The sequence below is a fragment of the Phallusia mammillata genome, chromosome 1, assembly GCF_965637545.1.
Source record: "Phallusia mammillata chromosome 1, kaPhaMamm4.hap1.1, whole genome shotgun sequence".
Taxonomy (NCBI): Eukaryota; Metazoa; Chordata; class Ascidiacea; order Phlebobranchia; family Ascidiidae; genus Phallusia; species Phallusia mammillata.
Window position 1 is genome coordinate 7,329,307 of NC_137252.1, and position 23,353 is coordinate 7,352,659.

The window sequence follows — 23,353 nt, forward strand, 5'->3', positions numbered from 1 at the left end:
TTAATGGTTCATTACCATGGGAGTCATAACTAAACGAGATTTGTTCTGAGTTCGAAATATTTCCACACATGCATTGTTCGCTTCAAAACTCCGGTTCATTTTCTGGCTTTTCGATGCCGTATCGGCACAAAACACATTTTAATCTAAAATTATCAAACTTCAATACGCCAGGCCCATTAAAGGCTTCATAACAAATCAGGAAGTGACCAAGCATTCACCACCATATGGCAAGAAGTAGGTTACATTTTTCTAGCCTGCGGTAGGATTGAAACCTACGACAGGAGTCTTTCCGGGACTCGCGCTCTACCAACTAAGTTACAAAAGCTCAGTGGAGAACCCGCCGAAAGTTGAATCACAAGCACCGTTGCCTGCCTTGTATGCTGCACATGTCAGCTTCGTAGTAGGGGATAGGCAGATCGACTAGTATCAGTTACGATAAACATAAATTCATAACTGGGATCAGCCCTGAAGCGTCTGTGCAGACTAGGATAAATCACAGTACACCAGGTTCATTAAAGGCGTCATACCGAATCAGTTGGTTAATGTTTATTATCAAACTGGTTTTGATGATAAGTTCCCTGGGCGAAGTTGGCTATACTTGTGAAAACAAGTGAATCGGTTTTACTTTTAAGTGTTTCATACGTTTTTAGATACTAACAGAAAACGTCAAAACGAAATGAAGGAAAGGTTTAGTCAAAAGTTTGTTAAGTGTCGTTTTGCAAAATGCTGTGGCAGAAACGATAGACTTAAGCACGCGAATAAAACGGTTTTTGGTCCAATACTGCACACAGCATCGGGTATCGGCGCCGACACATAATTATCGGGACAACCCTATAGCTTTCAGTATTCTTTAGTCTTGATGAATCTATTTAAAGCTTAACGTTTTTGAGATCTAATGTCTGTTTGTGCGTTTTTTTTTTGCCAGACATAACTTTTTTGGTGAAGGTTATTTGCATCAGTGACAAAACATCTTTGTGCGAACGTAAAGTCTACGAATCTATATTTTCTGCAGCGCACAAATACTATAACCACCAAAAAAGTATTAACATACAATACTGTAATAATTTTTATTATTTCAGTGCGTCTATACTTCACAGTGTTCAAAATATCGCATTAGCCAAAAAGTTGTTTTACTTTTTTAATGAAGAGAGCATTTCAATTGGAAGAGGGAATATAATTGTGGAGTTCTTTTCCGCGCTAATAGAAGTCAGGGTTTGCAAATATCGAAGCTGTAAGGCATTCGGGGAGTCGGACAAGATATCAGAAGCTTCTTTGAGCTTTATTGAAGCCTGCATCTCCCCCTCAGCTGCGATAACCTTGGCCTTGGCTTCTCTTGTCGCTTCAGCCTCTGCAGCCATCGCGCGTTGCAGTTGAACTGGTAATCGTACATCTTTGATCTCTATGCGCTCCACGGTGATCCCCCAAACATCTGTTGCCTGATCCAGGGTTGCCAACATCCCATGAGCGATGGTATCTCGGTCTGTCAATATTTCTGCAAGACTCTTTGTTCCCAACATGTTCCTCAGAGTTGTTTGTGCGAGTAGTCGAGTAGCGCCATCCGCGTTTTCGACGTTAGCTACAGCCATTGTTGCATCACGAACGCGGTAATACACCACGGCGTCCATGGCAACGGTGACGCTGTCTTTAGTGAGAATCTCTTGCGGAGGAACATCAAAGGATTTGGTTCGCAGGTCGATTTGACTGTAGTTGTCTGTGCAAGGAATGATGAAAAAGATTCCAGGCCCTTTGGCCCCACCAAGCAGTCTGCCAAGTCGGAATATAACGGCCCTCTCATATTCCTGCACAACTTTCACACACGACCAAATCGACAGTGGAAATGTTGCGATGATAAACAGCACTGATATAAACATAATAATAAATCCACATAGTCCTACGCTACCGCCGCCACCTTGGGAAATTTGGTGCTGTTGTCGTCCTGCTTCTTGCATTTTCAAGCTCGCAGAAAATTCAGGATGTACTTTTTGCATAAATGCAGATGTTGTTTGCAGTTAAATCACTTTCGCTGATCAATTTTGCCAAAAAATGTTGTCAAATCACAATAAAAAAGGGTTGTTTAAAGGGATTGTCTTGCAACAAAGAAGGTTTGTGACGTAACGTGTGCAAATGCTTGTGTGTTTTAGCTTTAGACCCAGCGGATTAAGCCGTTGACAAACCCGGTTTCGAATGAAATTAATTTGCTAAGTTGTTAGAAATGTATTTGCAGAGTTAGTAGTGAATGATAAGCTGCAAACAAAAAATGATATTACTATGACGATAACATCCCGTCAGTTTGTGTTACGCCATCTTTAAAAAAATGTTTGATTAATCGTAATTTGTTGACCTCATTATCTGTTTTTCTAAAGCCCAGTTTGTAATACCAGTAGTTTCTTCAGCAGCAATACGATGTTTGTGTTTTTACGTCACTCCACGTCGTCACAGTTGAATTGACACAGTTGCGCATGTGGTTCGCATCAATGAGTTTCACCAGGTTTTGTATTGCTCAGGTAAAGGTTGTTTTCGTTTTACCGTTTCTTGCGTCATTCGTTTGAAATATTTACTCTTGTGCTGTTGTAAAAATGTCAATATTGGATAAATGTAATGCAGGCAAGTTTCATCATCTCCAAAATGCGCATATATTTCAGCAAACAATTGCTTACTAAAGCATTTGAAGATGAACGGTTTGGGTTTTGGGGTTGATATGCAAGGGCTACCGTAAAATACGCAATCTACTAATACAACTTGTAAAAATGCAGAGGGTTTGGCGGGTGTTAGTGTCAGAGTGAGGGTCTGTAATTACAATAGCATTATACTTCACTCTTATAAGTATCTATAGATACTCGTTTTTTTTTTATAGTTTTACAAACGTTAACATGCGGTATCATGAAGTGTTTTCTGTTTGGAACCACTCTTAATGTATGTGAAAATATGTGCTCAAAAGTGGTATCTGAGATTGAATTATAATTTGATTGCAATTCCAAACCTCACCCCAACCCTAAAAGCCATGCCCTGACTGTCAACATTTTGAAAAGCTAGATTGCGTAGATTTCGCATTTTAGGAAAGTCTGATATAGAGTTTAAAAATTGAACTAGTTATTAAAACAGATTGGCTTTATGCAGTAATACAGTTGAACTTTTTTAAGGTTATGGTCAAGTTTTTTCTTAGGATTTATATTGTCTTGAAATAACTATGAAAAGTTTGAAAATAGATGTCAATTTTGCAGATCCTCCACTAGGTAAGTAATTAGGAACAAAGCTATTGATTTTGAATTTTTTTTGACGTAAAAAGTAATTTGAATTATCTTATCTCAAATATATTTTTTATAGTCATATTGAGTTATTCCATAGATTTGTAATATATATGTGTTATTTCATTAAACATTCCACATATGTTTTAGGCTTGTTGGTGGTTGTGGAATATTTCAAACAACAAGTGGATTTCAAATTAACAAAAGCAAAGGAAACTTCAGTTGTTGGTGAAGGGTATGCTGACATGAAATAACTAATTGTCCCACTGCAAAAGTTTGTTTTAAATTACTGTAACACAAGTAAACTAAAATAACTTTAAGTATTTCCTATCCTCCGGCAAAACTTTGGAAGTCAGTGGCGACCTTACAACATCAAAACTATTTTTACAAATTTTATGGTTTATAAATATTTGAGATTTATGTGAAAGTTGTCAAATGTTTATGTGCCAATGAGCGAATATTTTTTTTCGTAGCATTCTGGTTAAGGGGGATGTCCCTGTTGCGAGATACGTTGCTCGATTGGTTTCCAATGAAAAGCTGAATATTGTCGGTGATTCGACTGTTACTTGCACCGAGGTTGATCATTGGATCACGTTTGTGTCTTCGGGAGCTTTGCAGCGACAATGCGATGGGGAATTTGTTTCAGCTCTCAACTCACTAAATGATGCTTTGAGTCTTCGGACATATCTTGTTGGCAAATCCCTCAGTTTTGCTGATATTGTTGTCTGGTCTGCATTGCGAGGTAAAATTTGTTGCTGCCTTTAAAAAAAATCAGGTTTATATCGTATTTTAATTTACCAGCAATGATTTGCAGCTAATGAGTAGCTCAGTGGTTCTCAACCAGGGCCCATGGTCCCCCAGGGGCTGTGTTCTGGGGGCCATGGGTGTAGATTCACCAGAAACACCTATTAAAATCCATTTCCTTTTTAACTTTATTCCCTAATTTAATCAACTATTTCACATACTATTTGTCTATATTGACGTTTTTTACTATTACGGATTCTTGTTTATTTTATTCAACCCGTTTAAGGTCGAAATTAGTACCGAATTCCAACATGAGATTGACATTTACATTTTTTAAGGGAGCCACAGGTCCTACAGGGTTCAATAAAGGGAGCCATGAGGTCCAAAAGTTATTTTTAGGGGTCCACGATTTACGAAAGGTTGAGAACCACTGGATGCAGTGGAGGTTTCTCAGTTTTTTTCCATGTTTGTCTTTTTGCCCACTTTGAAGATAAAATTTACAACCATGAACACATTACGACTCATGCATACCTAAAAATGATTTGCTCATCTACAATTACAAAAAATACAACAACTACTAAAGCATGCCAAATTTCTCTACAGTTGTGAACCTATTGGCTACATTTCTACAGTAGTATTTACATCTATATTAAATTCATCAATTTTAAAGAATAGTTTGTATAGGTTTTCATTTACCACAACAAGTATAAAAGGCTAAACAATGTTTAGTGGGGAAATCAATCTAAAGTTTTATTGTCTTTCAGTGTGTAACAAGTGGTACTGTTCATTTACCAATGGAGAAGCAAAATCCCAATATCCACACATTTCAAGATGGTTTGACTTTCTCAGTAATCAACCCCAATTTCAGGCCGTAGACGTCAAAATAAAGCAACCTGTAAATGTAAAGGTGAACTACAATTTAATTACTTTTACCATTTTGTCAATATAACCCTGTTTCACCACTGTGCCCTACCTTTAGGAAAATAATTCCAACACCAACAACAGCAAGCAGAAAGACGAGGGAAAGTTTATTGAGCTTCCTGGTGCTGAAATGGGAAAAGTTGTGACAAGGTTTCCACCGGAGGCAAGCGGGTATCTTCATATTGGTCATGCTAAAGCTGCACTGCTCAATCAGTTCTATCAGGTCAGTTTATATTTTTAGCATTTCTGGTTAAACACAGTTTGTGTATTACTGTTTATGGACATAATATGTAACAAATATTTCAGATTACATTCAAAGGAAAATTGGTGATGAGGTTCGATGACACGAACCCGGCAAAAGAAAAGGAAGATTTTGAGAAGGTTTGTTTTGTATCATAAAAATCCAGTTAATCGCATACTAGTTAATCACATAATACATGAAACAGTTGTAGGAGGCAAATTGGTAACATAATTGGCTGTGTGTTAGTGATGGGACGAGTACACGGTATCGATGGTGTCGAACGATTTCAGTGGTATCGATACTCATACTCGGTATGGAAATATTTTGTCTCAGTTTTCCATACCAATATGCAAGTACCGAAGGCCGATTTACACCATAAGCCTACGGACAACTTTTTGCTAATATTTGCTTCAGACAGCACAAAATCGGGAAAAAGTTCTGCCAGGTTACGTATATTTTTTCGCTATCACATGGAGATTACGTTTTTCGGCATGTGTGTGTGCACGCCTGTACCCCGGCCATGGCAGATAAATTAGCCAGTGATATACAATGAAGTACCACACTATACTAAAGTACTCGGTATCGAAGGTATATACATGTGGTACTTTAATGGGTTGACTAACAGTAGTCTAATATCATAAAAAAATTTGAAAATGAAGTTTTTTATAGGTCCCCTTCCCTGAAGGGGACACATATTGTTTTTGTCCATATTTTTTTTTCTTTTTTTCTTTAAAGCTTCTGCTTGTAATCTTTCCATTATATTATTCAGTGTACATACATGTAATTATTTTTAATATGGTCCTGGTCATTGCCATAGTTGAAGTGACCAAAAGCAATCATGACCTCCAAACATTTTGAAAATGCCTGTTTTTGGGCCATAACTATGTGTGTTAAACCAACCACTATAGGGCCTTATGTTAACGAGTTACAACATGCCACACAACTGACCCTAGTGATTGTGTAATAGGGATACAGGAAAATTGTAATTCATCTTCGTGCTTTATATTAAATTAAGGTGATTCTCGAGGATGTTGAAATGTTGGGCATAAAACCTGACATATTTACGTGTACATCCGATCACTTCCAACGCATCATGGATTCCGCTGAGATGATGATTCGAAATGGGGACGCATATGCTGACGACTGTGATATGGAAACTATGAGAGCTGAGCGTGAAACGAGGACAGAATCGAAACACAGAAACAACTGTATGCAAACTAATTAAATGGTTTTGTGTGTTACTGTTACAATTTACATTATCACAATTTCACATTGTAAATGTACTTGCACGGTAAAACTATGTTTAAAGAAGTGACAGTTATATTTATATTACACACTTCTCCTAAAAATGTTTTCCTTTTTTTGAAAATATTTTTTTCAGGTTGTTTTTTACTGGCTGTTGAATAAATTAAACAATCAATTACGTGAACCTAAACAATTAGTGTGATTTTTTATATATTTTTTATCATACTTTTTGACTTGTTACAGCTGTGGATAAAAACCTTAAAATGTGGAGTGAGATGAAAAATGAAACCAAATATGGCAAATCCTGTTGTATTCGAGCAAAGATTGATGCCAAGTCTGACAATGGTTGTTTGCGAGATCCAGTAATGTACAGATGGAAAGGAGAAGCACATCCCAAAACTGGCAGGAGGTTTAAGTAAGGAAATTATTTCCATGTGGTTAAGAGAGGAAATATAATTTTGCAATTAAACCATTTCCTAAAAACATTTTCAAGAACAAATTTTAATCAAATGGCTTGTTATGGTTGCCTGGGTTGATATAATGTGGAAAGATATGCATAAAGAGTACATTTCTTGACCTGCGCAAGAGCTTTTGAAACAACCTTGAAGTTCTTTAACCCCTCATTTACGGATCTGGCGATTTCATGACACAAATATATTTTTAGGCTTCTTTTTTTACAAATTTTTCTTTATTTAAAAACTTGTTCACACTTACTTTGCCAACTTAAATGCCTAATTTTCCTGTAATTTTCAGTGAATAAAAGAGTGGGAAATAAGGAGCGCCTTCCAATTAAGATTTTGGAACAACCTAAAAAGCCTTTGTGTTTTTTACTGCTGACATCAAAGCACAAATATAATGTAGTATCTTTTTCACCAAATTTTTTACACTTAAATTTGCACATTCAACAACTCGGATACTTTATTTTCTTTTTTGCTTTAACAAACTCATTTTTTGACCTGTTTTTACTCTTTATTTTGCAGGATTTTTCCAACATACGACTTTGCTTGTCCAATTGTGGACAGTGTTGAGGGAGTTACTCATGCATTGAGAACAACAGAATACCATGACAGAGATGACCAATATTACTGGTTCATTAACAAACTTGGCATCAGAAAGCCATATGTTTGGGAATACAGGTAATGTAAGACCCCCTAAAAATGCTTTTTTATAAGTTCGACCTAACCTTTTAACTTTTTTTCAGTCGATTAAACTTACAGAACACAGTTTTGAGCAAAAGGAAATTAACTTGGTTCGTTGACAACAACTTGGTCGATGGATGGTAATTTTTAACAGCGTGTTGCTTGAATAATTGTGAAAGTAACTGATGATTGACGTCTAGGGACGACCCTCGGTTTCCAACTGTCCGTGGAGTTTTGAGACGAGGAATGACAGTTGAAGGATTGAGAAATTTCATCGTTGCTCAGGGATCTTCAAAATCTATTGTCACAATGGAATGGGACAAAATTTGGGCTTTTAACAAAAAGGTGATTCTATGGTTATAGTTCTAAATAAATAACCGTGGAAAATTGTTCTTAACAAAGGGTTTGAAACAATTTTAGGGGGTTGGTGACAGTTTTCCAAATACCTATGTCCCTACCACAAAAAATATGGACAGCATTTTTTGGTTATTAAACTAGAACAGTGTTTTTGCTCCAATGCTCAGCAGTTTTACTTTCTGCAAAAGTGGTTGTTTTGTTTACTGATTTGCAGTAAGATGACTAATTTCGTTTTCATATATTTTTTATCAAAATTTGAATTCTTTATGTGCAACAAAACCTGATGATGTTTCACTTTTCATTCATATTTCTTGTAATGCATTAAAAATAGCTGTTAAGGCAATTTGTCACCAAAAATTGACCTAAACTTCTTCCGGGTAAAATATGATTGATTTATTGTATTGCTGCTTTTTCAGGTGATTGACCCAATAGCTCCAAGATACACTGCCCTCTTGGAGTCCTCAGCAGTTCCAGTTACTGTTGTTGATGCAAAGGAAGTTCATGCGGATGCTGCAAAACATCCAAAGGTACAAAACAAACTAAATCACCTAGAATAAAATGAACTTAGCTAATGCAAAGTAAAACTCCCAATATATAAGCTATTGCTGCCAGGCATAATATCAAGTTTATAGAGCTCTTCTGGCAATTGTAGTTTTATTCCGACGCTTCGACGTCCTATACAGGTCGCCTTCTTCAAGGTAAATAACAATGAATGCGCGTAGTACAGTGCATAAAAAAACAAAGAGAAAAAAGAATCTTTCGACATGTATAGGTCGTCGAAACGTCGGAATAAAATACGTTTGCCAGAAGAGCTCTAAAATGTATGTTTGGTGTAATAAGCAACCTATTTGCAACAACATTTTTGATGGATTATTTCAGAATCCAGATGTTGGAAAGAAAGCAGTTTGGTACGGCCCAAATGTTCTGATTGAACGTGAAGATGCAGAAAGTTTTGTTGTTGGCACGGATGTGACGTTTATAAACTGGGGGAATCTAAACATTACAGCAGTTAACAAAGATGAAACTGGAAAGGTTTGAATGGAGTGGTTTCTTCAATTTAAACCATTTTACCATCTTAAATTATTACTTCACTATATTGTGCAGAATTGGTAATTTCTAATAAAATAGTTTAAGCTGGTGGTTCCCAAGGGGGAGGAATTTACTTCAATTTGTACATTTGGTTTGTAAAAAGACATTATAGCTCTGACAATATAACCTGTAAAGTTGATAAAAGACTCAATTTTAATGAATTTTGTATGGTTTAGCATCTATGATGTAGTCTTATGGGGCCAAAAAGAGAATGTTTTGAATTGTTAAGTGAGGAATTTGTCAATAAATGGGAACCACTGGTTTAAGAAATCAATTTAAAGTTTATAACAGTCGTAGTGTTGGCATTAGACTGTTGATTGAATTTTTTCATCTATTTTGTTTCTAGGTAACATCAATAACCGCCAAACTAAATTTGGAGAATCGTGATTACAAGAAAACTCAGAAAGTAACATGGTTGGCTGACACTCCAAAAGCACTTCCTATTCCAACTTCATGTGTTTACTTCGAACATATAATGACTAAACCAGTCCTAGGAAAGGAAGACAATTTCAAGGATTTCATCAATTCAAACACAAGGGTAACTTTTGTGTGAAGGCCTCTTTTTGTGAAGTCTTAATAGTTCATTAGTTGCAGTAGAATTACAGTTTTTGTTTTGTTTTAAGAAACAAACTGAAATGATTGGTGACCCGTGCTTGGCTGATTTGAAGCGCGGTGACATTATTCAACTGCAGAGAAAAGGGTTTTACAGATGTGACCAACCTTACAGCCCACCAAGGTAATTGAATTAATCTGAAACAACCAAGTGAGAATGTGATACAAAGAATTTGGCAATGTAAAATATGTGACAAATTTAAGTGTAATTTTGCCTGCGGTCAAATAATAATGTGTTTCAAAAGTTAGGAAGATGATTTTTATTTTTGTTTTTAATTTCCAAGTGCAGTGTATTACATATATTTTTTGTTTACTTTATTCACTGCCACCATTGGGGGTAAACATTTTCTCTAAATCGGCATTTTTATGAGTACGTCACAGGTGAGGGATTCACCCAAAAACTTATATGCAAGCGTGTATAATAATTTAGGTACCACCATTTTAAAACAGTTTCGCTCTCCTTGAAAATACCAATTGTCATTTGCACTTTTAAGCTCAACATTTTCATTGTAAGGCCACATAATTGTTCTATTAATCACAAGGGTGTACGAAATAGCAGCATCGGGTAAAAAGTGGTACATAAAAAATTAAGGTTAAAGAGCAATGCTCCTAATAACGAAACACTTTGTCCAATTTAAACTGGTCCATTGTTGCCACACAAACGTGCATTTTTGTATCATTTCCTGTGCTCGGAAATAAATTCGAACCGGTCGTTTCGTATATCAACACAAATTTTGTATGTGCAGTTGAAACGTAATCCCCAATTCAACGAAACCATGTTTGTAACCTCCGCCATGTTCAGCCAAGCGAAACCATTAGTCTCTACGTGTATGCACTGGAGCGTAGAAAAACCACGTGGCAACACAAATTCTCTTCAAAAAGCTGCGAAACAAATTTTAAGCGTTGGCCCAAAGTACTTGAGCATCGTGATTCGTTTCTAATTAAATGTGATCTCCGATTATGCGCGTAGTGGTGTAGAAACGCTAGCTGACAAAAAACGTGCAAGTAATTATGCTCATCGGACATTAGTAATCGGGTAATCCCCTTGGTGGTTTCCCTTGTTAGGTGGCTTTTGGAATTAGAAAGTCAAAGTTTGTTTAAGGTTTGGCTGTGTGACCGCAATTTTAGAGGGTTCTTGTATGGCCTTTAGTCAGATTTAAGCCACATTTCAGCATGGAATTTTTTTATATTTTCTATTTGCTGAGATAAAGAGTTGAAATTATTATTGGTGTTTTATTGAATATTGTTTGTGGCTTTTAGTTTACATGCAAGCAAAGCAGCCCCTTGCATCCTATTTCACATACCCGATGGACACACAAAGGAAATGCCAAAAAGTGGAGCGAAATCTGAAAATAAATCCACAAAATCGGCAAAAGGGGGGAGTACGAAAAACACACAGAAAAAGAAACAACAAAAACAATGTAAGAAACCCCTTAAAAATGTCCCATCAGATATCAATAAACAAAAATAATTTTGCAGCAAATTCAAGTTCAGAAAATACTGCTGACTCAGCAGAAGTTCTTGCTTTGTACCAAAAAGTCACAGACCAAGGAAGTCAAGTCCGAGAGCTGAAGACAGCGAAAGCAGCAAAGGTTTTAATTCACAATTTTTTTTACAGACACATTTTTCTTAGTTTTGCTTGTGTAGGAAAATGTTGACGCTGCTGTAAAGCTTCTGTTGAGTTTGAAAGCTGATTACAAGAAGTTGAGTGGAAAGGATTACAAGCCACCTTCACAAAGCAAGTCTACGAATCAGACTAAAAACACAGTAAGTTAAAACTAGTTTAAGTATTACAATTGTGCAACATGATACGATGCAATTATTCTAACAGCATAAACCAGTGGTTCCCAACAGGGGAGGAATTTTAACAACTGAGGGGACGAATTTGCTCTAGTTTGTACATTTGTAAATTGACAGTGCGGAATTTGTTGATATAGGTTGGATTCACTGGGTTAAACCTTAGGTGGATAAAACATTTTGTGGTGGTTTTGCATTTTAAGTAATAATTTCTTATATCGGTATTACATTTTTACGCACACTTTACTGAATATATAATAAATTAAAATAGAGTAACAAAAATTAGTTACTGTGGAATTGCAACAAACATTTGATGACAAATACTCTTTAATTGTGTTAAAAAGATGCTTGTAGTGCTACTAGACTTTGCTAGAAGGAATGATGTGCATTTTTCTAAACTTTCTTACATTTATTTTATTACATTACATGTATTTATTATCCAAATATCTACTGGGTTTGTAATAAGGTCAGGCCTTATTGAACAAAACTATTGTTTGGGAACTTTTTAAACTTTGATAATAATATTTTTTAAAGACTTCAACCAGTCTTTATCTGTGTCTCTTAATGCCCACATGTTTATTCTAACTGTCTTTGTGTAGTAGTATATACACATCAGCTCAAATCCTGGGCATTCTAAGTTTAATTCCTAAACATATTGTTTTACTCCAGCCTGCAAAGCCAGCCATGGAAGAATCTGCCGAATCCCAAAATATTTCAGAGAAAATTGTTGAACAAGGAAATGTTGTCAGAAAACTTAAATCAGAGAAGGCTGAAAAATCTAGTATTGATGCAGCTGTAAAGGTAAGTGGCCGAAAAAACATGTTTATTGCCTTGTAAATCTATGCAGTAACCCTGCTTTGGTTTGACTTGGCTTTTTTCCAAATTATAACCGCCTTGTTGGAAAGAGCCACTAAACTTCTATTGCTTCATTATGTCTATGTATATGTCTGATGTGGCATTAACATAAGTTTGCATTGCTATTCATTAGAGCAGGGGACACCAAACTTTTTTCACTGCGTCCGGATAAGTTTAATAATGATTCGCGCGGGGCCGCATAGTTTACATGCCCTTGCGCCGTCTTTCCAAATTTAGCCTGCGAGGCAATTTTTATAGGGGCGTCAAGATATGGTCTTTCTACAATCCCGTTTATAATCCGGTTATGCCACTTTAAAACTGTATATTTTGTCGCAAGTAACAAAAGAAGGCAATTATTTGCACACAATTAACACTTGTGGTCTTGTCTATAATGTAACAAGCGGGCTTTGGCTTAATCCTGTGAAACTACGTAACATTGATTCTACATATCGCAACAGGAAAACTTTCGTAAGGAGTAGATTACTTTTTGAATGTTACAAATTTTGAATGTTGACTTTTTTTTTTTTTTTTTTTTTGTACAAAAAATGTCGTCGCGGGCCGGATCCGGCCCGTGGGCCGTAGTTTGGTGACCCCTGCATTAGAGTTTTGGTCAGCATTGTAGAGTAGCTTAAAAATTTTGGACTCAAGTCAGAAAATTTTACTGACTCAAATTTTCTGCATTTCACAAAATTGCCTTTAAGTTACTCTTGCTATTTTTTGCTGTTTTTTAACAAAATTGATAAAAAAATACCCTTACCTTGACTCCACAATATTTCAAAAAATGACTCTAGCTTAAAAAGTGAAACGCCACCAGAGTTCCTGGTTTGGTACAACTTTGAATTAAATGCATATAACGTTAACACTAAAAAGTGTTTGGACCTTGTTTAATGTACCTTTTTTCAGATTTTGCTCGGTTTGAAAGCAGACTACAAGAAACTGACTGGAAATGATTACAAACCACCAGGTGGCGCTGGTGAGAGCAAAAAATCTTCCTCGAAGAAAGAAAAATCCAAACCTGCTGCCCCAAAACAAAATGTTGTGAATGACAAAGGTGATGAAGGAAGAGTGGTGAAAAAACAAACAAGGTTTGTCAACTATGTGTTTTGAGTGTCTGCTTGTGTGTCATACTTTTTGAAAAGTGATTTAAAAAACAGCACAAACTTACTCCAGTTATGTAAAAAGTCACTAATTATACTGAAATATCACAGACCACTAGTACAGTAACATTAATATTGTACACTATTGCATTTAAAAGTAAGGTTAAAGTAAAAATACACATCAAGCATTTTTGCCTTGATATTTTTTTTAAATAGAAGTGAAATAATTTACACAGCTAACACAGAGCCACTGTTCTATAGCGTGTAAAAAGCAGTTGTCAAGAATTATATACATTTTTTGCAATGTTTTTTGAGTTTTTTTTCCTAAGTGTGCCAAATGACCTTAGATCTTTGTCTCAATGTCGTAAGCCTTACAACAGTTTTATAATGAGTCACATTTTTTTTGTTCAATGCATGTGTATATTTTCACCTAGACTTGGCCTTGAAGCTTCAAAAAAGGATGACTTGTCGGAGTGGTACAGCCAAGTGATAACAAAAGCTGAAATGATTGAATATTATGACATCAGTGGCTGTTACATCTTGAGACCATGGTCATACAGCATATGGGAAAAAATCAAGGTACATTTTTGCTAATATGATTTAAATGTAACAGCTGCAAAGTTTTACCCCTGTCTGCTGGTTTATGTTTGGTATTATCTTGTAGACTAGCATTTAATAAAAAGGAGGGTATTCCTATTAAAGAGTGATTGTTGTCCCGAGCACTGGCATTCTGCTTCTATGTCCAGCCCACATAATACATTGTATATATATATATGTGCTCTGGTAACGATCCGTTCTCGGACCCAGCCTGGGCCATGTTTTGGTGTATCCGGACTTCTGGTCCAAATGTATCAAAAAATTAAGAAAGAATCATTGTTAATGAGTAAAACAGAAACATGTGGATTAAAATGTGTAATTTGCAGGCATTCTTTGATGCTGAAATCAAGAAGTTGGGTGTGGAGAATGCTTACTTCCCAATGTTTGTGTCGCAAGCTGCACTGGAGCGTGAAAAAGAACACATTGCAGACTTCGCTCCTGAGGTAAAGTGGACTGAAAATCCCTTATTGCATTACAGGAGACAGGTTTTTTTTTTTTCAGCCTTTCTCATTATGGTTAAACTTTTATGGATAGTTAATACTATTATATTTTGACCATATTTGTTTGACAGTGTTTTCCCAATGGCATCTATATAGCGCAGTGGTTCTCAACTGGTGGTCCATGATGCTTTTTTGGGTGATCCACAGGACGTCCACTAAATTTGTTGATAAACTAGAGATGATTGCATATTACATGCTGAAAGAGCATCAAAATGTTAGCTGTTAATAATTGTTTATCACGTCTTGAAAATCGGTTTAAAGAATTATGTTTAAAGTCCAAATGGTTGTTTCGTATGCATACTTCAATTTTGCTCCTAAAAGAAATGGTCCACGATCTTATTTTTACTGGGCTGGTAGTCCATGGCGCGAAACGAGTTGAGAACCACTGATATAGCGGTATGATTTTTTAGGTATTAGGTATACAGAATTGTACACACGAGTACTGAAGTTTAATATATTCTTTAATAGATTTTTGGGTATAATAGTGCTACTGTGATTGTTGCCTATCTACAAAACATTGTTGATTTTCAATCACACAAGCAAATTACTATCCTTAATGCATTTCTCTTTTGTAGGTTGCTTGGGTCACGAAATCTGGCTCTACAGACCTAGCTGAACCGATAGCTGTCCGTCCAACAAGTGAGACAGTCATGTACCCAGCATATGCGAAATGGGTTCAATCTCATCGTGACCTGCCAATTCGATACAACCAATGGTGCAACATTGTTGTAAGTAACAATCAAATGTGTCAGACTTAATGTAAACCACCCATGTAAGAATGCTCGGTGACTGCCTGATTCAATATGACGCCATCAATGGGCCTGTACTGTTATTATGGGTCCCCTTCCCTGAAGGGGACACATATTGATTTTACTCAAAATGTTTGTTTTTTTTCTTTGTTTTTCTTTCATTTTTCTTCTCCCCAAAGTTTGTCCGACTCGTTTTTTCATCAAATCCTTGATGGATTTGGATGAAATTTACACAGATGGTAGATGTAGTTATGTAGATGTGCATCCCACTTTGTTTTTGTTCATAACCCCAGTATTTACCCCGCTAGCCCCCTAAAATGGGTATTTTTCCCCCGAAGTTTGTCCGACTCGTTTTTCCATCAAATGTTTGATGGATTTGGCTGAAATTTACACAGATGGTAGATGTAGTTATGTAGATGTGCATCCCACTTTGTTTTTGTTGATAACCCCAGTATTTATCCCGCTAGCCCCCTAAAATGGGTATTTTCCCCCATAGTTTGTCCGACTCGTTTTTCTATCAAATGTTTGATGGATTCAGCTGAAATTTACACAGACGGTAGATGTAGTTATGTAGATGTGCATCCCACTTTGTTTTTGTTGATAACCCCAGTATTTACCCCGCTAGCCCCCTAAAATGTTTTTTTTTTCCCGAAGTTTGTCTGACTCGTTTTGCCATCAAATGCTTGATGGATGTGGCTGAAACTTATACAGATGGTAGATGTAGTTATGTAGATGTGCATCCCACTTTGTTTTTGTTGATAACCCCAGTATTCACCCCGCTAACCCCCTAAAATGGGTATTTCCCCCCGAAGTTTGTCTGACTCGTTTTGCCATCAAATGCTTGATGGATGTGGCTGAAACTTATACAGATGGTAGATATAGTTATGTAGATGTGCATCCCACTTTGTTTGTCCGGATAACCCTAGTATTTACCCCACTAGCCCCCTAAAAGGGGTGAGTTTATAAACAATGTCAGAATTGGCTAAAATTTGGATAGCTTGTAAAGTATGCCAATTATCGTTATTGCGTCATTGCAGTTTGGGGGTTGTTAACAGCCCTTTGATGTCAGAAACATTAACAGTTGTTGCTCAAAACACCTCTAGTGGTTGAAATTGTAAACGTTGGCAGATTGGACTGAAATTTTGCAGTACTATTGATTGAGTCATTGTGGTTTCCTTCGTTTAAGTTTGTGTGTGTTGAACCTCAATTAGTTATCCTACTTACTCATTGTTATCTATTGAAATGCATTATCTACAAATTTGCATGTGTGGGGACCCATGAGATTTTGCTTGCAGAAACAACCAAGGTTATAAAAGACGATGGCTAATATAGGACCCAATATAAATAAGTGTAGGAAATATATTAATGTTTCAAAATATACTATAGTGTATGTGCAAGGGCAATATGTGCTAAGCCACCCTTCTAGTTTATATATGAGTGTGCTGTGATCGCTGGTTTGCATGGACGCTTCAGGGCTAATCCCAGTTATGAATTTATGTTTATTTGAAGTCCTAATATGTTATTAACAGAGGTGGGAATTCAAGCACCCACAGCCGTTTCTTCGAACTCGAGAGTTTCTATGGCAGGAAGGACACAGTGCATTTGCAGATAAGGAGGAAGCACGCAAAGAGGTACGGATTTGAAAAACAGTCTATTTCGGTTAATCGCATATTACAGTTAATTGCAGTACACTGTAAATCCTAACCAATGTATTCTATGTGATTTTAGGTTAATCACATTTATATGCCAGTAGTTTCAAAATCATACACATTAAAATGTTTGGCATTTAGAACAACTGTTTATTTTTACCACCATACATTGAAGTTTCTAACTTGGTTTTAAGTTGATGCATTTTACTATTATGTTTGTTGGGAATTTCGTTCGAAGGTTATGGATATCTTGGAACTGTATGCACAAGTTTATGAAGATCATCTGGCGATTCCTGTTGTACGAGGAAAGAAAACTGAGAAAGAGAAATTTGCCGGTGGTGATTATACAACAACTGTTGAAGCATATATTTCAGCCAGTGGAAGAGCCATACAGGTAAGCAGCCAAGAATACATTAAATTAATATTCAAATTAAACCTTTATCTCATAAAAACATTTTATTGCAACAAAAGCAATTTCTGGAATGTTTGCGATTAAAAATCAATTCTGGCCCAAAAGCACCTTGTGTCACACTTAGCTGGGCATTTCAGGCTGGTTTTCCTGTTTTTATAAAAAAATACTGATTAATACAGTAAATGTACATATGTTTAGCTAGGCATTCTGCAAATGTATTATTCTTAGCCTTAATCTAATACAGGGCTTCTCAAACTGTGGGTCGCGACCCCAATTGGGGTCGCGTAATATAATTTTGGGGTCGCGAAACATTATGGGTTATTATGTCAGTCACAGTAAATAGTATACGTGCGTACATTTATTGTTTAAACATCATTCCCGTCTATTCAAACTGCTCTAAACATATTTTGTAGAACTCCAAAGAGTATTGCCAGCCTAGTAGCCATATGCGCCAGACTTTTTTATTCCTACTGTGCGCAAACAATGCGAAAAAGCAGATACCACAAGCGTCACAATACAGATTATTACGTCATAAAAACTAAGACTGTCATTCTGTGTATCAAGTCAGAAAATAATTTAGGCTTTGTAGGTACTATTAGATGGTATATATTAGGGATGGGCTGAGCCGAGCCAGAACCCGAGTACTCGGTACCGAGCATCGCTGTTTTTGATGCTCGGTGCTCGGCCGAGCAGTTGCACGAACTGACCCGAGCATTAAATTTGCATATTCATGCCCTGCTAACATACGTAACTACTGTTCGAAAGGGTATCTATGAACAAAAACGAATGATTTTTCAAATGTATTAGATGGTGGAAAAACGCATACTTCATGGGATGTACAGCTTATAATAATAAACCGCTGGTGACGTAAGAGACCCTGTAGAGCTAGAACGTAGAAAGGGGATTTTTTGTGACGTCATAATGCACCGAGCGTGCTCGGCCGAGTACCGAGCATTAACGTAAGATGCTCGGTGCTCGACCAAACAGAACATTTGCAGTTTTGGCACATCCCTAGTATATATACATATATAAGTATATTTCTTTGCATCATACCCATCAAGGGGTCGCGTAGAAATTTCTGTTTCAAAATGGGGTCGCAGAGCAAGAAAGTTTGAGTAGCTCTGATCTAATATACAAGCCCAAATCTTAAGTACAGAATGTTTAATCACATAATAGGTTTAATTGCAGGTATAGCATTCCCCAACTGTAGCCATTTGTTACAAAAGCTATGTGGTTAATGACATACTCCAGTTAATTGCATACAAAAAGCTTAGCAAATTGTAATTGATTTTTTTCATTATATGTTTAGGGAGGAACTTCTCATCATTTGGGTCAAAACTTCTCAAAAATGTTTGACATCAGTTTCGAGGACCCCAATGCAGTAAGTACAAAAACATCTAGGTATATTTCCCCATTTAAAATTTCTCCATTCTTTTTCAGGCTGGCAACAAATGCTTTGCATACCAAAACTCATGGGGTCTTACTACTAGAACAATAGGAGTTCTTATAATGGTTCATGGTGATGACAAAGGCTTGGTCCTTCCACCGAAAATTGCTTGCATTCAGGTACAATGTATTTACTCGATTGTAAGCCGCTTGATTATAAGTCGCCCTCAATTGTAAGCCACATGTTAGGATGTCCAAAAAATAATGTAAACCACATGCTGTGATGTTAGATACTACAATACTTCCTTCTGTTGCTGCAAAGTACAACTATTTGTCAACAATTGTTGGTCACACCAATAATGCTACCCCGCAGAGCGTATGTTGATATAAAGCCAACATGTAAAAACGATTTTGAACGTAAAATAAAACAAAAGGCAATGGTGTAGAAACAATATGATATTAAAATGCAAGCCGCACGAACTGTAGAAGTAACAGCGCAGAGCCTTTGTACAAGCGGCAACCCACTGCTTTGGTGTGTTTGACTGAACAGTGACTATCTATGTGTAATTTCACACCAAAGTATAGAAACTTGATCATAATCTCTGTAACCATAGACGTCCCTATCTGAAACACTGGAACACGAATCTGGTCGCACACCGAGCACCTCGCGGTAATGCTTGGTGCATTGTGACGTCACAGGCATTCCCAATTTCACGATAGTTTTGTTTTATGTCACCGCTGTACAAGCCCCAGAAGTATGCATTGTTCAAACATCTAACACATTTAAAACATAGTCATTTTTTTGTTCTTGGATACCTTTTTGAACACTAGTTTCGTCTGGGGCATGAATATGCTTTTTAGCTCTTCCAGCAGTTTTTATTATAATATGACGACGTTTCGATGTCCCATACGAGACACCTTCATCAGGGTAAAGACATCGAGCTAACAACTTGTTCATACATTATGCCTGGCATCAACAACATATACATGCGAATTTAATGCTCGGTTTAGTTTGTGCAACTGCTTGGCCAAGCACCGAGCATCAAAAATAGCGACGCCCGGTACCGAGTACTCGGGTTCTGGCTTGGGTCGGCCCATCCCAACAAATCTCTAAATCACAAAACTAACTTTTTTGTACAACCTTACAATTTTCTAAATTAAATTAAGTTTGCTTTAGTTTCTGTTGATGTCCTATGTTGGAATTTTTTTCACTTTTTAGCAGTATGTCTAACCGAAATAAGGAGCCTGTAGCCATATAATCGCATGTGGCTTTTGGGGTCAACAAGTGGGGCCAACTGCAGCCTTCAATACGACTAAGTGTTTTTAACACCTAGAAACCCAAATGTAAAATATCAAAATACATAGTTAGTGCGTTTTGGGGACATGCACAAAACGTTATCCAGTCCTGGTTTGAATACTATCACTTTACTTCACCAGACAAAAACGTCTAGCTCTAATGTATGTAATTTGGAACAAAATTTTAGCAGACTGTTTTGTTTTAAGGTTGTTATAATTCCGTGTGGCGTGACAGCCAGTTTGCCAGAAGCCGAGAAAAAAGCTCTTATGCAAAAATGTGAGGACTACAAAAATGTTTTAACATCAGCTGGTGTCGCAACGAAGGTGGATTCGCGTGAAAATTACTCACCTGGGTGGAAATTCAATCACTGGGAATTAAAGGTAATATGCTGCCAATAGATTCAATGATGACCTTTTAATTTACGCAGTACCTATGTCAGCGAATTTTGTGAAATTAGGGGGATGTTACCAACTAGAAATAGAACAGTATACGGTTTTAAGGCCGAATATATCGGTAGTTAAGTAGGCCGAATACCGATGTTTAAGCCCATATTTGTTTGCAGTCAAGGGCCTAAATATGTACGGCAAATAACTCCAACGTTGTTTAAAAGGCGAACGCTGATGATTGCAGGAAAAAATAGGGAAAAATTCGCTATAAGTATAAACGTAACCGTGTAAAAACAGAACTAACGAAAGCCACGTCAGAGTATCAACGCTTTCGACGTCGATTTGCCTTGATATCGATCAGTAACTGGACAATGCTTAAGGCCACACGACTTTTTTAGCAATGAAAGAAAACCTTGTTTGAATGCTAAAATATGTCTTGCAATACATACATTGTTTATTTCCATGACATGTGTTGCCAAATTTTTCTACCAAACCAAAACCGAATTAATTATTAAAATATATTCTTCAACAAACATTTTCACCCTGGTATTGTGTTTCTTTCATTTCCAACTCGTTTGATCTTAATTAAACTGACTCAAAGTTTGAAACATCTTGCAGCTTATGATCGCACAACACTAAGGTCATGTTTCGTGGTGGCCAACATCGAAATTTGACCTTCTGTTTGTTGTTAAGGGCGTCCCCATTCGTTTGGAAGTTGGGCCTCGTGACGTCAAACAGGAACAATGCGTGCTAGTGTTACGTTACAATGGAGAGAAGTTGACTGTTCCAGAAGCGAAGGTCGCAGGAGAGGTCGAAAAACTCCTGGTGTCAATCCAAGGGCAAATGAAGGTCAGGAAATCGCATTGACTTCATAACTGTGTGTTTTTCTCGATAATTGCACATATAATACCCGTTATCAGATATGACCTGAAATGTAAAGTTTTGCATGGAATGTTAGCTTTATGCCTATTCTAAATCTATGATGCAGTAAACCTTGATCAAAACGGATTCAGTTAATCCGGATCTTCGCCTAATTCGGACAAAACTTGAGGTACAATTCACTTGTTATGTGGTAACACTTTAACTAATCGGTTAATCCGGATCTTCGCCTAATTCGGACAAAACTTGAGGTACAATTCATTTGTTATGTGGTAACACTTTAACTAATCGGTTAATCCGGATCTTCGCCTAATTCGGACAAAACTTGAGGTACAATTCACTTGTTATGTGGTAACACTTTAACTAATCGGTTAATCCGGATCTTCGCCTAATTCGGACAAAACTTGAGGTACAATTCACTTGTTATGTGGTAACACTTAACTAATCGGTTAATCCGGATCTTCGCCTAGGTCCAAACGGGTCCAGATTAGGCGAGGTTTACTGTAATATGTATGAAAAGTGCCCAAATTGTGGAGCAGATAAGCAAGATACAGATCTTCTTGTCCTGAAATGCCCCTCAACCAAATTACAAGGTGGATATCGGACAGTGCATGAATGCGATTTAGTATTCAGCGATAGGTTCCAAAGCATATCCGGTCACATCTGAGTTATACTGTATTAAAAATATATACTGTATTATATGAGTAAATAAATGTAACTATAGCGTCTATAAACGGTTGAAATGTTTTCTTCGCGAATTTATTTTCAGGCAAAAAATCAAATCTATTTCGGTATTTCAGGCCAAAGCAGAAAAGGATTTGAACGATAACATGGTCGCAGTGGATGAGTGGAAAGATTTTTTGCAGAGACTGGATGAGGGAAAAGTTAGTACCGTTTTTATGCTTTCCACGTCATATATAATTCTGCAATTAAAATGTTGCTTATTGAACAGATCATACAAGCACCTTATTGCATGGTGACGTCATGTGAGGATTGGATCAAGAAAAATAGCGCAAGGTAAAATTAGGTTTTTGCAGTCCAACTATTTGTGGCATTTCAAACATGGTAAATGTGGTATTGTCAAATTAAACTTGCCTATAAAGCAACACAACATTCAATAAGACCGAAAGTTCCTGTGTTGTAAAATTTATTGTAAGAAGTGACTGCAGCCTATAAAAACAAGAAATTTATTTGCAACTTTATAAAGTGATGAACAAAACTGCCTGGGCTAATAAATAATATCAAAATTTGTTTCTTACGTCATGCATACCGCATACGTCACCGACACCAAAAACATGAGCTACGAAATACGCTCCGGCAAAATAATAGCTTCTCCACTGTACGTTACAAGGAGCTTATAGTTAAGGTTCTGTACTGTTGCTATGGTTACAGAGATCAAGATCTTGAGCCGGGAGCGCCTTCTATGGGCGCCAAGAGTTTGTGCGTCCCATTCAAGCCATTAAAGGAGCTTGCTGAGGGTCAGTTGTGCATTGCTGAGTGTGGAAAGCGCGCCGAAGTTTATTGTCTGTTCGGAAGAAGCTACTGATGCTGTAGTAAAGTCTTGTGTTTTGTTGCACTTTTTCATGACATTTGCATGTAGGAAAAAGCTTGTCTGTTATCTCATTGGGTTTTTGTATGCAAATCTTTGGGTGACATTGCCATTAATAAAACAACTGATAGCCTGTGTGCGTTTTCCGTTTTCATGTCCTGCGGCACTGAAGTCCACAGTCTGTGGGGGAAAAACAAACTACTTGTGGTTTTTATTGCTGATGCACCGAAGTTTCTGTTGACTATTCGGCCAAACATGCGGTTTGATTGATGTTCCACACATTTTTAAAATTTAGCTAAAGCTAAACTTTTGATTGTATGAAATTAATGTCTAAACCAGGGGTGGGGAACCTGCGGCCTGAAGGCCGCATGCGGCCTTTTAGGGCACCAAGTGCGGCCTTCGATGTCAAAATTTATTTCACATTATTGATTAGTTCTAGGGCAGCGATTTTCAAACAGGAGCCAATGGTCCCATAGTGGTCGACAAAGCTATTTCAGGACTGCTAAGAGCCCAAGTTCTGCAATCTTACTTGTGTTGCAAAAGAACAATTGTTTGCGCACAATCGTTTCTCTTAAACTTGTCTGTGATGTCACAAGCTGCTCTTAGA

General features: G+C 37.0%; 1 protein-coding gene and 1 pseudogene across 1 annotated transcript; one reads left to right on the forward strand and one right to left on the reverse strand.

Annotated features, from left to right (window-relative positions):
* Positions 1-1,087: 1,087 nt before the first annotated feature.
* LOC145227612 (stomatin pseudogene) lies at positions 1,088-2,208 on the reverse strand (annotated as a pseudogene).
* Positions 2,209-3,142: 934 nt separating this feature from the next.
* LOC145224025 (bifunctional glutamate/proline--tRNA ligase-like) lies at positions 3,143-22,881 on the forward strand. The gene is made up of 32 exons (XM_080090445.1): positions 3,143-3,233; positions 3,396-3,480; positions 3,719-3,987; positions 4,754-4,896; positions 4,969-5,133; positions 5,217-5,291; positions 6,167-6,359; positions 6,640-6,811; positions 7,377-7,532; positions 7,598-7,675; positions 7,736-7,880; positions 8,309-8,419; positions 8,772-8,924; positions 9,328-9,519; positions 9,605-9,717; positions 10,854-11,014; positions 11,073-11,185; positions 11,241-11,360; positions 12,060-12,191; positions 13,149-13,330; positions 13,777-13,921; positions 14,266-14,382; positions 15,015-15,167; positions 16,718-16,819; positions 17,076-17,231; positions 18,559-18,630; positions 18,690-18,815; positions 20,139-20,312; positions 21,012-21,167; positions 21,998-22,081; positions 22,150-22,214; positions 22,590-22,881. Exons 1-32 carry the CDS (start codon positions 3,188-3,190, stop codon positions 22,741-22,743), a joined length of 4,308 nt encoding a protein of 1,435 aa, XP_079946571.1. The 5' UTR covers positions 3,143-3,187; the 3' UTR covers positions 22,744-22,881.
* Positions 22,882-23,353: the final 472 nt, after the last annotated feature.